At 32.3% G+C, this 14894-nt stretch overlaps 1 protein-coding gene across 4 annotated transcripts in view; it reads right to left on the bottom strand.

Annotated features, from left to right (window-relative positions):
• Positions 1–14894, bottom strand: part of CNKSR2 (connector enhancer of kinase suppressor of Ras 2) — a 292795-nt gene that overhangs the window by 155034 nt on the left and 122867 nt on the right. For all 4 annotated transcript variants that reach the window (XM_011963747.1, XM_011963746.1, XM_011963749.1 and 1 more), the window contains exons 7-8: positions 8822–8881; positions 5057–5125 (exon numbers count right to left, since the gene is read on the bottom strand). In XM_011963747.1, coding sequence (XP_011819137.1) covers positions 5057–5125; positions 8822–8881 — 129 coding nt within the window. The remainder of the gene's footprint in view (positions 1–5056; positions 5126–8821; positions 8882–14894) is intronic.

Here is a 14894-nt window from a genome sequence, read left to right on the forward strand (position 1 = left end):
CAATTTATCTCCTTTATATAAGGACTTAAGATAATAAATTTTAGTTTGATGACAGAAATATGAAATATTATATTGGATGATAAAGTAATAAATTGATTTCTCTGTACAAAATAAAAATACAGTTTATATCAACATGTATCACTTCAAAACTAGTTTCCACACATTCTCATAAAATCCATAATGTTCAGTGCGAAATAAAAGAAAAACAATCTATGAAGCTCTCATAAACTATCTACTATATATGGTAGAATCTGAAATAAAATATTATTATGAGTAACTGAAATCACTGATGCATTGTTTCCTTAATTTTTGGTAAATGTCTCTTCATAATTTTTCCCCCTTCCAAAAGAGAATGATTCACTTGTTCTATTTTAGAATACCGATTTCATAGAATTCTAACACAGTTATTTTAGGCTATTATAAGAACCCATTATTTATTAGGCAATATGTTAAACACCATGCTAACATAATTAATCTCTGTAGTCCATAAACATGTGTGTTTACAGGAATAAGATGTGGGGTACACCAGAAACACTGCCCCTTGTGGTCTCAGTTTTCAATATCTTAGGTGTATGGAATTATATGATAAATACTTTCTCCTCTGAGAAAGCAGAACAGAATAGGCAAGAATAAATAAAACTTAATGAGATGAAGAGTGGAGGAGAAATAGTCCAGTGAGAAGAGACGAGAATGATAAAGAAAAGAAAATGGAATTAGAAGAAAATCAAAAAAATAAAGACAACAATTTAGCAAATTAAAAAGAGGAAGAAAGTACATCTGCTGTTAGACAACATCATGGTATTGATTCCACTCAATGACTCATTCATTTCTGCTGAAGTCCATGGAAGGAGGTAAACTGACATGGAGGGAAAAGGAGAGATGAACATTAAGGGGTTACCACACTCTCCATTCATTCTGATTATGTTGGCTTCTCCTTTGAACAAAATTCTCCTGTTGTTCTGGGGTTGAAGGAACAAGAGAGTGAGGACAGAGTCCAAAATGAGAGACAAGAGTGAGAGTAAGGGAGACACATAAATGAAGTTAGATGAAGTTTTGAGATAGTCCTTCAATCTGTTCCCTCCTCCCACACTCTCTGCCATCCCTAGCCTTGCTCAACCACGTTTATCATTTTGGAGGTAGCAAAAACCACTAGCTTATAGTACTTATCTTCCATCTCTCACTAATCAATGTACAATATCCTATTTGCTGCAGTCTATCTTCTTCTTGACTATCCCAACCTGGTTATTTTCCATTCCAGTATCCTTTATAGCCTCATCTATTGAACCATTTCTTGCCATAATGTAGTCGTCAGGTTCCAGAATACCTTTCAAAATAACAGTGAATATGTTTTAATATTTATACAAAATAAAAGGAAAAATTTCCAAATGTTATTAATAGATTCAACCATCATATATGCCACTCTTTTCAAGTGATATTACTAAGAGACTGTTTTTAGTATGGATAGAATCTTTAGAACCCTTGCACACCAAAAACAGTATTAACATGAAATTGAACAGTTATAAATATTCCCCAATATTTTTAATAACTATAAGTAGTCTCATCAGCTAAAAAAAAATGTGTTAAAAGTGCATCATGAGGGCAGAGTTGCTGCATCAAACTATGCCGAGGTATCTCCCAGAGAGAGGGATGTAGTGGCAGATGAAGTGGAAAAAATCTTGGGAGATTCCAGCAGCCTTTGAGGAGTTGGATCTTCAATGGTGGGGAAGACATGTAATAAGACTCAGTCTGCTTTGCTTGGATGTTCATGATTTTTTCTTCTTCCTATCTGGCAGCCACAGTTTCTCAGCCATAGAAGTATGTTGGTTTGAAAAACTTAAAAGCCACTTATAATAAAGAATATAGCAACATGAAAAAGGACATAAAACTTCCAGTTTCATTTCAAATAAGAAAATACTTTTAAAAAAGGAGCAAACTAGAAACATAGACATCTAATTAGACATCTTGAAGATATACCATACTAGCAATGTAAAAAAATAGTATTTGAATTCATCTGATTTATTCAACTTTCTCAGACTCTTAGGGAAATATTTAAAATAATTTTTGTATTTATCTCAAGTAAAGAAAAATATCAGATTTTATATTTTACATTACTACCTATAGTCATAGGAAATTTTAGAGTTACAGAAAAATACTAACTGGGTTAGTATCATCCAAAATTATAAGATTTAACATTGTTCTTTTCATTAATGAGTCTAAATTGGTATGGAACAATACTGGCAATCTCACTATTCTAGTCAATTAGAATGGATTAGATAATTAATATTAATTATATATTTCAAATTTATTAGGCCATACTTTAATGTAACTATTATATCATAACCAAACCCTATGGTAATGAATGTAGGGAGAGAAGGGATAATTGCAGACTATAAATAATTTATACTTGTTTCAATTAAGAGAATTTCCATTTCACCACTTCTGTATATTGTCTAATAAGAGATTAAATGCATTGTATAGACCACAATACAGGCAACAGCAAGAAAAAGAGAGCAGAGTAGGCTACATTTAGTGAAATGCATCGGTTTTGCCCAAATATGCCTCTACTTGAACACAAAAAACACCTGGCAACTGATCATATTATTAAAAAAGGCTACTTTCATGAAATTGAACATACTATCCTGTCTCTATTATATTCCAAAATCAATTTGTTGGCTCTAGCAGCAGTATGCCAAGAAAGAGGATTCGAATTGGTCCAACTGCTGTAGCAGGTAAAAGAGAAGAAAGGAGGCAGGAAAGTTAATTGTTATTGAGCTCCTAATGTGTGCCCGACATTATGATAGGTGTTTTACATATCTTACTTTTCTGAGTGAAAGAAGCAGAGTGAGGAAGTGGCAGTAAAGTTAAGTTTCAACCCTATTTCTAATTTCAGTTCAGCTAGCTCACTAGCCCAGCTATGTAAATTCTCACTTCCTTTCTTCTTCTTTTACCCTTGGCCCCACTTAATCTTCCATTGAATCCTGAGATTTACTTACATGCTTGTTAGGATTCTTCCTCTTTTGTTGGATAGTTATACAATTTTTGAGTGTTGAGAGGGAGTATAATAAAATTGAAGTAAGAATATGGGTCTTAGAGTCAACGAGCTTTGAGTTTTGGGTGAGCTGAATAATTATTCTGAGTCTCAATTTCCATATATACCTTATTTGCAGGATTATTGCATAGACTAAATGAAATAAAATATGTAAAATACTTAACACGATGCTTGGCACACTGTAAGAACACAATAAGTGTTAGTTATGGTTATTATCATTAGAAAAAGGTAAACAGATGCACAGTTACCATGACTCACTTAAAGCCGTAAGTCAATTTCAGAGCAAGAACTGGAACCAAGTTTCCCCAAATATCATTCTATGTAGTTTTCAATATTTTAGAATATTCCTGTGATGTAAAGATGCATTTACACATTCTAGGTGTATTTAAATGTCACCAATCCACATAGATTTTATTAGTTTATTTGTAGACTTTTAAAGACTTTCATATTCATTTCATAAACACCAGTATCTTTGTTCCACAAACAATATCCTTTAAATAATTTTATTTTTATTAAAGACTAATTTCTATCCTCTTAATGACCATCTGGAAATGCATGCTGCAACTATTGAACAGATGACATGTTTGTTAAGGTCACATTGCAGAAATGGAAGCAGCATGAACATTAGAAGAGGGAAAAGCTACTCGTCTACTGAAGCAGCTGCTTTATCCCACTGCCCAAATCCTCATCCTATGGGACAGGAAACTTCAGTCAGAACAACCACTTTGTACAGTTTCTAGTAATCAGAAAAGAAAGCCATCAAAACTGTCACAGTGTGGAAAGGCTTTGTCTACTACCAACACTCTATTATTCAGTGTCAAAGGTACACCCACGCATTTAATTTTGAAAACGTTTACCAACTTTTGCTTCACTTAGATAATGAACTTATTGAAGAGATATCATGGCTTTAATTATCAGAGTTTAGGAGCCTTTCCAAAATATCACAAACTTCTCAAATTATTCAAAACAAAAATTGAAATGTCATTTGCCTTATGATTAGAATCATTGAGAAAAATCAGGCTTTTCACAAATTTTCTTCCATCACTAGGACATGCAAGAGCAAATTTAGTTAAATTGTGTAATAGGAAATAATTACTCACTCTGATGAGTTAGTGGGCAAGGAATAGAATACTAATAAAAAATCGGCATTTTTTTCAAATGAGAGTTATGATATCAATAATTCTAGATTATTTTAACTTTTTAAGATAACAAATATACTTTATTTGGCAGAGAGAGCGGAAAAAAGTGAATCAACTGAGACATATAAAATAGTCCAAAATGAAAAGCATATAATGTTCATTTTCTAAATCTAAGATTAAGAAAAATAACCCTTAAAAATCTAAAATAGGCACAGAATCCCACTATTATAAAAAATGACAGTGGGATTCTGTGCCTATTGTAGATTTTTAAGGGTAGATAACAAAGGGATTTGTGAGGTTCATAGGGCAAGAACATTCTTAAAAACTAAAACTGCTGTCCTATTTTAGGAAATAAAAAGCTAATTCAGCTATTAAAAATTAAAAAATTTTAAAAGATCTACATTTAAAATACTCCCCCCAAAACCACCAGATACTTTAATGAACTTTGAGTCAATGTTAGATAAATGGATGTATGCTGTTATAAAACATCTACTAGGTAATTCAATAATTTATAAAGTGGAACTTTTAAAAAGTTGTATCAAGAAAAGGTTGAATTTATATACACTGTCACTTTAATTTCTATTCCAAAATTATTATTCCAGTTCATGGAATATGTACTATTACCTAGTACTTGTCCATATAGAAATGTATATCTAACCTCAACCACCACCAATGCTCTTCATGTTCTTTTAAAAAAATGCTTTATATTCCATCAAATAATTAAGAAGAATCAATATTCAGTTATTTTTTCAAAAGGCTGTTCAATATTTTGTATACAAACAGGAATTTCATTTCATTGGCATTCTTTTAAAGCTTTAGCAAATCAAAATTAGTTCCTCCCACTGACTCTTAAGGTAATTATACATACCACAGTCTGATGATTAACTTGAATCACTTCATCGCCAGCATGGATTTTCTTGCACCGATCTGCAGGTGACTGAATTTAATATAAAAGAAATGATAAAGAACATAAATTTTATCAGTCATTTCCTGTCTCTGGAAACACTACAAAAAGTTCATCTCCATAAATTAGATTTAAAAATTAATAAAAAATTTCAAGGAATCAAACTAATAAAAATGATTATTAGTATTTAATACACTGTTTTTACCTTCTGAGCCAGTTAAATTAATAAATACTGAAAGAAAATTTAATAAAAAATAGTTTGCATTCTATGCATAGCTAATGACAACAACCAGAAATGCAAAATAACATATAGATATTTGTTATAAAAGAATAACACGCTTCTGAGAGCATTATGAAAAAATGATAATTGGTATTAACCTTTGTAAACTTTATACAAGCAACTCTCCTAGGTTCTAGTGGGTAACTGCTTCAAAAATGCATTTCAAAAAATTATATCTTTTTGTATTTTGATCCTTTCCATTTGATATAAATAATTCACATTAACTTCAACAAATCAATATTTTCAAGTACATGAATATGATCAGCATCAAATATTTGATAATTAAATTGCTAATTTATTTCATCAGTAACACCAATTCTCAATAATCTAGCAAAGCAAATTAAAAGATGGACAGCAATTAGTTCAAATCATATTACATAACATTCTAAGTGTCTACTTATAAGAGGATGCTATTTCTCATGTTACATATAGTGTAATACACTGGACAGTAAAACCACATTCAATAAACTAAAATGCCAATATTTCTATAGAATGTAATAATCTAACACTTTTTTCCTTTATTCCCATAAGGGATTAAAAACAAAAACAAACAAAAGAACAACTTGATAAGCTAATACTGACAAGTTTTAAGGAGTTCTTAGGAAATTAAAATGAGATTTAAGATAGAAATTTTATATTGCAGGTCTGAGTAATGAATTTAAAATATTATATTTTTCTTCTGTTAGCTACTAATTAGATTACATGCATTTTAATATGCTTTTGAACATACACAAAATCTATTTTTATAAAAATGTATTTGTCTAGATAGATGTGTATGTGTTTATCTATCAAACACAACCATAAATGCTGTGATACTCTTCATTATTATCTACTGAAAGCTAAAGAAAAATAATATGGTAATATAATCTGCAAAGTAAAATGCTACTTTTGAGACCCTGGAGTAGGACATACTTTAAAAGTGATTTCCAGTTAGTTTTTTATTCATTTCCAATTATTTTTAAAACATGTAAGTCTTAAAACAATGTTAACCTCCATTCAACACATTTTTAAAATTCAATAAAAATATTTGTCATAGGCTATAATTCAAGATAAGACAACATACCAGGGAGTTCTAGTTACTGAAGTAATAACACAAGTACATTATTAAGGGGATAGACTAATCTACAATAAAAACTCTAAGAATAGTGTCATAACAATAATATAATATTTTTATCTCACAGCACCTTTACGAGGGGGACATATTACTAAGTCAGACAAGTACCATGAAACAATTCTGAAAAGACTGTAAATCATTAATATATTTGTAACTATAGTTGGTTCCTGTGGTATTTGGTTCACAACTGATCTTTTTAAAGGAAAGTATGGAAAAAATATACAGCAAATGGCTCTAGTCATTATGTAGAAGAAAATGATAGCACATAAAATTCAAAGAAACTGAAACATTTTGCACAGGTAAGTAAAGAAGTCATATAAATTATAGACTTTTAGTTTTAAAAGAGATCCTAGAGATAGAGTTTTGTCCAAATGCCTCATTTCACATATAAGAAAACTAAGAAACTAGGGCACAGCAAAGCATAATAACTTACCCACTCTAGTGAGCAGCTTTACTAAGACTCAAGACAGATATCCTAATTATAAATGACTGAGGTTACCAAAAATACTTCAATATTTTTAAGAAAAAAAAAAGAATCCAAAGATGAACTATTAATATATGGTTCATATCTGAACTACTCTCGGACTCAATCTTTCTTTTGATCACTTATCTATTCATCAAACATTAGTGAGTAATATGAGCAAGACATAGTGCTCAACACTTTTTTGCAGACCCTAGACAATACAGAGAGATCCATTCCTACCAATTCTTCAAGACACAGTTCAAAATAACCATTTCTGTGATTCTTTCTCTGATTTCACTTGGCAACATTTACTATTCTTCCCTTTGTCCATCCATGAAAATTACACTACTGTTTATAAAGATCAACCCCCACATGCTCTCCACACCTTGATGGCACCAAACTAGTTTATTTTAAAATTCTTCCAATACCTAGCACCATGCCTGAAACATAGCAGACATGAAGCAGAGGTCTGTTAAATGAACAAATAAATAAATGAATGAATAAATAAATCAGAACGAACAATCGATGACAAGCATATAGTTTGTAGCATCTTAACTGCATTTAAACTTGTTAAAATCTTCATAATATGCAAGTTACTGATAGTCTTGATCCCTTAAGACTCTCATATTTAATACCAAATGTGAAGCTGCTCCTGCACTCCAACTGCAAATATATATTATGTGTTTCACCTTTCACAAGAAACCAAGAGAAGCAGGGAAAAATATCAGTAAGTGATTAAATAGGGGAATTAGATGAAAAGAATGTTGATTTTCAAAAAGCAAATGCTGGTAAAATGTTCAGATCAATAATAATTTGAGATTAAACTAATTCCACCTCAGTCTTCTTTAAAATAGCACAGCATAAGCATGCAATTGTCAGAATCTCTAAAAGAAAAAATAAATAATACATTCAAAGCTCAGTACCTGCTTATATAATAATAGAATGGAAATCTGAAATAACCAAATGCAAGGATAATGATGTATTATGCTGTTCAACTCTATCACACTGATCATGTTAATAATATCCAGCATGATCACTTCATGCTTCTCTCTCTATAACACAGATAGTTCTCTACAGCATGGCCTTTCTTAGCTTATTTAATTTTCATTACAACCTAGTGAGGTATGTAGTGCAGATAATTTGTTTCCAATTATAGTCGAAGAAACTGAAGCAATGAGAGGTTAAATGTCTTGCCCAAAATTATACTGCCATTAAGATGCAGAACTGGTTGTAAGACATAGGCCTGTGGACTTCTGACCCACTGCTTATGGTGGTTTGCAAATATGCCTCAGATTCACTTGTTAAAATAGAATCTCTTATTAAGAAATAGGCTGGTCTCCAGAATTCCTGATTTAGTAGGTCTGGGGTAGGGCCTGACAGTTTGCATATATAGCAAGTTCCCAAGGGAGGCTAATGCTGGTGTCCAGGAATGTCACTGTGAAAATCACTCAGCTATCATGCTGCCCTTCCACTGAATTAAGCTGAGTTACACTGGAAGTATTCAGAAAACCTGACTTATCTGATATTTATTTCTTACATGAGTTTAGTTTCTTTAAATAACCAAATCATTTGACAGATGGAAATGAATTATTTCAGATGTCACAATAACTTGTCATGAATCAGAAAATACAAAGACAAATCTCTGGCTGAAAACACCTGATTTACTTTAAGTAAACAGCTATTCTAAACAAGAACAAAAAAGTGAAATTTGAACAGAACCAATGCGACTAACTCAGTATGTCTTTTAAATTGTATCTACTATCTGTTCATGTCCTTATCCTTAGATGTTAACCTCAATCATGTGAGATATGTAAGTTGTTAGCAATGAAAGGGAAAAATGCACATAAAAATTTGAAAGGTTAAAATGCTTACATTTTCTGTGGTTCCAGTAATTACATGGAGGCCATCATATGTAGATTTAATATACATACCCTAAGAAAAAGACAGCATCAGAAAATAAAGAAATTGGAGAATTTTCAAGTACATTATAACCTCCTTTATATAAACGACTCTATCAAATTAAAACTGCCACATACCCCAGAAATAAATCCATGAAGACAGATGCTATCTTTAAACTGGTGAGAAATTACTATCTGAACATTCTGGTTTCTAAAGTTTGTCTGAAGAAGCCTATACTCAATTAAATAACTACTTGATAAGTGAATTGCCTGTGAGACTTATAAAATGCAGCATGGTAATTCAATATTCCTAAGAAAGAACATCTCTCACTCCCCCCAAAAACCCATACTACATATTCTGTGGCAAAATAAAAGTTACAATGGGAAATTAAAATATTGGTATGTTATTAACTTATTATACTTGATACATTATACAATGGAAAGTAGTTTTCTTATGAGACACTTCAATTATAACTGGAGCCAGAAGAGTGATAAAATATAATTTACATAAATTTTCTCCTTCTATTTTGTAGTATCTTGTATTTTCCACCTTTCTTATTGTTAGTTTTAATAATTACAGTCAATAAGCTCTACACCAATAATTAAAAGGTAGTGTGTATCTGTAGCAATCCTTTCCTCTAGTAAAAAGGACAAGATTCTGCTTTCCATTTAAATAGAACCATTTTCAGAAAAAAACTTCATTAAAGTTTAAAAATTATACAGAAATCCCGAAACTGTATAAACTTTAAGAGCAGATGGAAACTTTAAATTATGGATAGTGATGGAACTTTAAAGGAAAAAAATCACAATAAAGGATTCACATTTTTAATATTAAATAATTTAAGTAAACCGGAACAAACTAGATGATTCAGTTAATGAATTTTTGTCCCCTCCAAGGAATATTGTTACTTTAAATTCATTTTCGGGGAAAAACTACCCGAATTTTACCTATAAAAGTGGTTTGCATTTCAAAATACTGACTTCATAAATAAAAATACTAATATTAATTAACTTCAAATCTGAAATATAGATTTAATAATAACAACCAACAATACCATTTCAGAAAAAGCATACATTTAGTACTTATATGAAGCAATTGCCACAATGCTAATTTCCTATACCTTTGTTAGTTATATATTTGGATACCTGAAAATACATCTGTTTTCACTGAAAATAAGAGATTAGAAAAATAAGTAGTAAATTTTAGAACTATTGAGAAATCACTGAGTAGACTTTAATTCTAAAAAGTCATTTCAGTAATACCGTATGTCTAAAATGGCTGAGCCTAGATTGCTAATATGAAACAAAATGAATGCTTATCACTTTATATAAAACAAATAACCTTAACAAAAGTACAATCAGAATTTAATTAATGGATTGGCCAGTAGGTTTTGGCTATGACAACATGGTAATATTCAGACTTACATTGGTAACAGGTATATAACATACTTAATTTGAAGCTAACATTTACTCCATCATTTACTGATCAGTAAATATAACGATACTATTTTAGAACTTAGAGGAGGACAAGATCTTCGCAAATATTTTTCATTCAGGAATTAACAAGATTACATCAGATTAATAAAGGATCTTAAAATACAGTCATGTGACGCATAATGACGTTTTGGTTAATAATGAACCATATATACGATAGTGGTCCCAAATAATTATGTAATGATATTTTTATTATACCTTTCCATTTTTAGATATGTTTAGATAGATACTTAACACTGTTACAATTGCCTACAGTATTCAGTACAGTAACATGCTATACAGGTTTGTAGAGTAGGGGCAATAGGTTCTATCATTTAGCCTAGGTTTGTAGTAGGCTGTATTATCTAGATTTGCGTAAGTACACTCTATGATGTACACACAATGATGAAATCGCCTAAGGATGCATTTCTCAGAATGGAATCCCATCATTAAATGAAACATGACTGCACATTTGTAAGAGCTAGAGAGTACATTTTTTGTGGGTTTTTGTTTTTTGTTTTTTTGAGACGGAGCTTCACTCTTGTCACCCAGGCTGGAGTGCAGTGGCAGGATCTCGGCTCACTGCAACCTCCACCTCCTGGGTTCAAGTGATTCTCCTGCCTCAGCCTCCAGAGTAGCTGGGATTACAGGCACTCGCCACCACGCCCAGCTAATTTTTGTATTTTTAGTAAAGACGGGGTTTTACCATCTTGGCCAGGCTGGTCTAGACCTCCTGACCTCAGGTGATCTGCCCATCTCAGCCTCTCACAGTGCTGGGATTATAGACATGAGTCACCATGCCCGGCCAACTTTTAGTTTTTGACATATATGGGTTGTGAGAGTTATAAAGAGGAAAAAGTGAACAAAACAACATATATTGTTTGGACACACAAAACAATTATCCATCATTATCTACCACCATCATTAATATCTACTTGTTACAATGTACCAGGGATTGTTTTAAGTGTCTTGCACTTATTTCACAATAGTCTATGTGGTGGTAACTATCATTATCTCTGTTTTAGAGATAAGGAAACTGAGGCTCAGAGAGGCTGGGGAGTCTGCCCAAGGTGGTGAAGCCAGCTTTCAAGCCCAGGCAGTCTGACTCCAGAGTCCACACTCTCAACCACTGAGCTCCTGATTTATGGATTTATTTACAGTTAGGAGAGTTGTACACCTTAACTTTTCTTATTAGAATATTTGACAACTGTAGATATTAAAGTCAAACATTCACTTTTTAACATCTGTTCTAAAAGACTAAGACCACTTTAGCAAACATGTAGTATGTGAGATGTAGCTAAAAGAATAACTGGGATTGATATTTTACAAATTCATTTCAATTACCCATCTCTCTTTCAGGCAGGATAGGTAGTCAAGGAATTAACATGTGCTTGGAATTTGGCAACTGTGGCGAATGTATGGTTAATACAGTAAGCCCCAGAATTCACACTGTAGTCAAGCTCATTCAAGCACAGCTAGGAAATTTCCCCTGGAGGGAGCATGTGCATTTTGATTTTACCTGTCCTCAAACTAAGCCTTTGCTCATTATAATAGTAAAAAGCGCACCCCTGGGTGGAGATTTAAGTTGCTAATGAGACATGCAACGTATGAACAGGCATGTACAGCTACTGTGCATGTGCACTCAGAGGACCACCCAGAACATGCTTACTAGTAACAGCTCTTCCCATCCCCTTATAAATAATCACGTAAGACTCCCATAAAGGGAGTCTCCCTAGTGCCAGTCTTGGTGGTCTCATCCTTAGGAGCAGCCTGCCCTGAATCCTCTCTCAAGGTGTACTGGCTATTCTGCACCTAACTTTCACAATAATCTTTTTCCTTTGCAATAAATTGCTCTATGCTACATCTCCTTTGCTGTGTTTCTCTTAAGTTCTTTTAAACTAAGAAGAACTGAGATTTCACAACAGCTGTCAATATCTTGACAACTAAGCAGAAGTTGATTCCATTTTTTTCCACGTATCTTTCAATACTGTGCACTATTACTATGAATTAAAGGTGTTTGACAAGAGTTCTAAATGATTCTATAAATGATGAGGTCATAAAGAAAGCCTAATATTTAAAGAAAAATGTTTAGAAAAGACACTGTAGTTATTGGGATAATAAAAAATCATGGAAGCTGCATAGCTATGACTCTACATTTATCTGTGTATAATTATTACAAATAACAGGAACTTAACTGACAATTGTAAGCCAAAGACAGTATCTAGTAGTTATAGGAAGAGGATCTCATCATGACAACATTGTAGAATTTATATTAAAGCTAATTTTTTCAGATGAATAAAATTTTTAAATGCTTAGAGATGTATTTACATATAGACATAAAGCAATAGGGTAGAAATAAAACAAAATTTTAAATGCCACAAGAATAAAGATATTTTGTTTTATGTAATATTTTCATTACTAAACTCAATAAACCATGTTGTAACTGCTTTCAATAATCAAAATTGACTTCTTTGTCTTTTTTAATGTCCCTCTCATAGTAGTAATGAGAAAAATGGTCAAAAGTCAGGCACCAAAAGAAAGAGAAGAAATAAGTTGCTTGGTTGAGTTTCAAACTGATCATCTTCTGAATAAGAAAGGGTCCACAGAAATACATCTGATTCGTTGTTCACCTCTGAGAAAGGGCCAAACAGCAGGAGGACATGCAATTCAAATGGCTCTTTTTCTGGAACCGCGACAAATACGGCTTTCCATTTCATCAAAACCTTCATTCTACCTTTTCTCTCTTTTTAAAAACCCATTAATTAATTCTAGAGCTGACTTGCACAGCTCCCTCTCTCCTGCTCAGGTTGCCAAAATGACATTTGCTTCGTTCTGTCTCCAAATGTTGGTTAACCAACAGGAGCCAAAACAACCTCTCAGTCAAGTTAGTAGAATAAGGCATATGTGGAGATGGTCCAAGTACCTAAATAGAAAAATAACTCCCTGAGGCCAAGAGGTTTCCCCAAGGATGATCCCAGTCCCTTCCTCTCTATTAGGCTCATGTTTTGGCTCTGATCCAGTTTTGTTGTTTCAATAGCTCTCATTTTCCTTTAATTTTCTGCTAATTATTGTTCTTTAAAAGCACTTTAGAAGAAAGTTTCATATGGTTCAATCATAACTAAAGTTGTTTCTCACCAGTCCTTACAATGCTTTAGGACTGTTAACCCTAAGAAATTCTAGGAGATTTGACTAATTAGAAAGCTGATATACGATGTATCCAGTTTATCAGCAGGAGGATCAATCAGTTACCTTTTGCCTATGAGACATGTTCTGTCCTAAAATTGGAAGAACACTTTCTGCAGATATTTCTAAGCTAATTAAATTTCATTAAATCTTGGTATTCTCTCACCGCTTTCTATTTGTTTTCTTCATTTATCATTTAGACATTTACTATGGCTAATTACCAAAATCCTAAATCAAAATCCTAAAATTGGCTTATTTCAAATGTGACTGACTAAACTTACTTAAACGTGACTGAGTTTTAAAACGATACCTTGAATAAGCCATGTAATTCCTCTGTTTAGTACTTTCCCTTTGATATGAATCACAAAAAATAGTTTTATACTTAACTCTTTCTATTAATATTCAACATTTTAGGTTTTTCTTTTCCTTCCTTTCAATTCCCAGTGAAGTGCTGCCCATTGTCCTTTAAAAGCAAATTTCTCTAAGTAATTTCAGTTTTAAAGTCATCCTCCTAAGCTTCTCATACCTCTCTTTAGCAATTCAAAACTTGAATGTGGAATAATAAAAAAAGCTTTGTTCAGATGTACTTCATTTAGATTTACCTAGACTTAAACCCTGCCTCTGTTATTTATTACCTATATGTGATACAGAGCAAACTAGTGAATATGTGCAATTTTATTTTCTCATTTGCAAAATGAGAAAATTAATATCTAGTCTATAGAGTTGTGAGAAAAATACTTGGCAAATGGTGGGCATTCGTTTCTTTTCTAGCTCTTTCCCAGACTGTTTAACTGAATCTGGTTCTTAGCATTTTAAGTTCCCAGATCTACCTCTTTCAAATGAAAACAATAAAGGACCTGTCCAGGGCTATACCTTCCTTAAAAAATCAAGATTTCATAAAGCCTATTAATTAGCATTATTTTGACTTACTTTACAAGGTTATTTCTCCCAATGATTTCAGTGGAAATTAGAGAAAAAAAAAATCAGGCTTTTTTCTTTTTAGAACCACAGACTAAGAGCCAGAAGGAGCTTTAAAGATGATTTCCTCCTCTCCCTCACCTACATGACTAGATCAAGGCCAAGGTGGTTAAATTTACTCTCCCATCTCTCCAAGATCACTCTCATAGTTATATTTTATGTAAGTTATTTGCATCTGGGTGTTCTGACTTCTAGTTTAATACAATGTTGTATTAGTTCATAATTTTTCACTCTAAAAATCATGCTTAGGGGACTTCTTTTCCCTTATAACTACTAAAAGGGGACATATAGAAAGGACCACCTTTAATGCTATAGATTGAAGTGTTTTTAAAATAAAACTGGACTTTGTAGAGGTAACTAAAAGGCATAAAAAGAATTTTAGATTATCACTACTTAAAAGAAGTTCATAAATG

The sequence above is a fragment of the Colobus angolensis genome, unplaced genomic scaffold (assembly GCF_000951035.1).
Source record: "Colobus angolensis palliatus isolate OR3802 unplaced genomic scaffold, Cang.pa_1.0 Scaffold622, whole genome shotgun sequence".
Classification (NCBI taxonomy): domain Eukaryota; kingdom Metazoa; phylum Chordata; class Mammalia; order Primates; family Cercopithecidae; genus Colobus; species Colobus angolensis.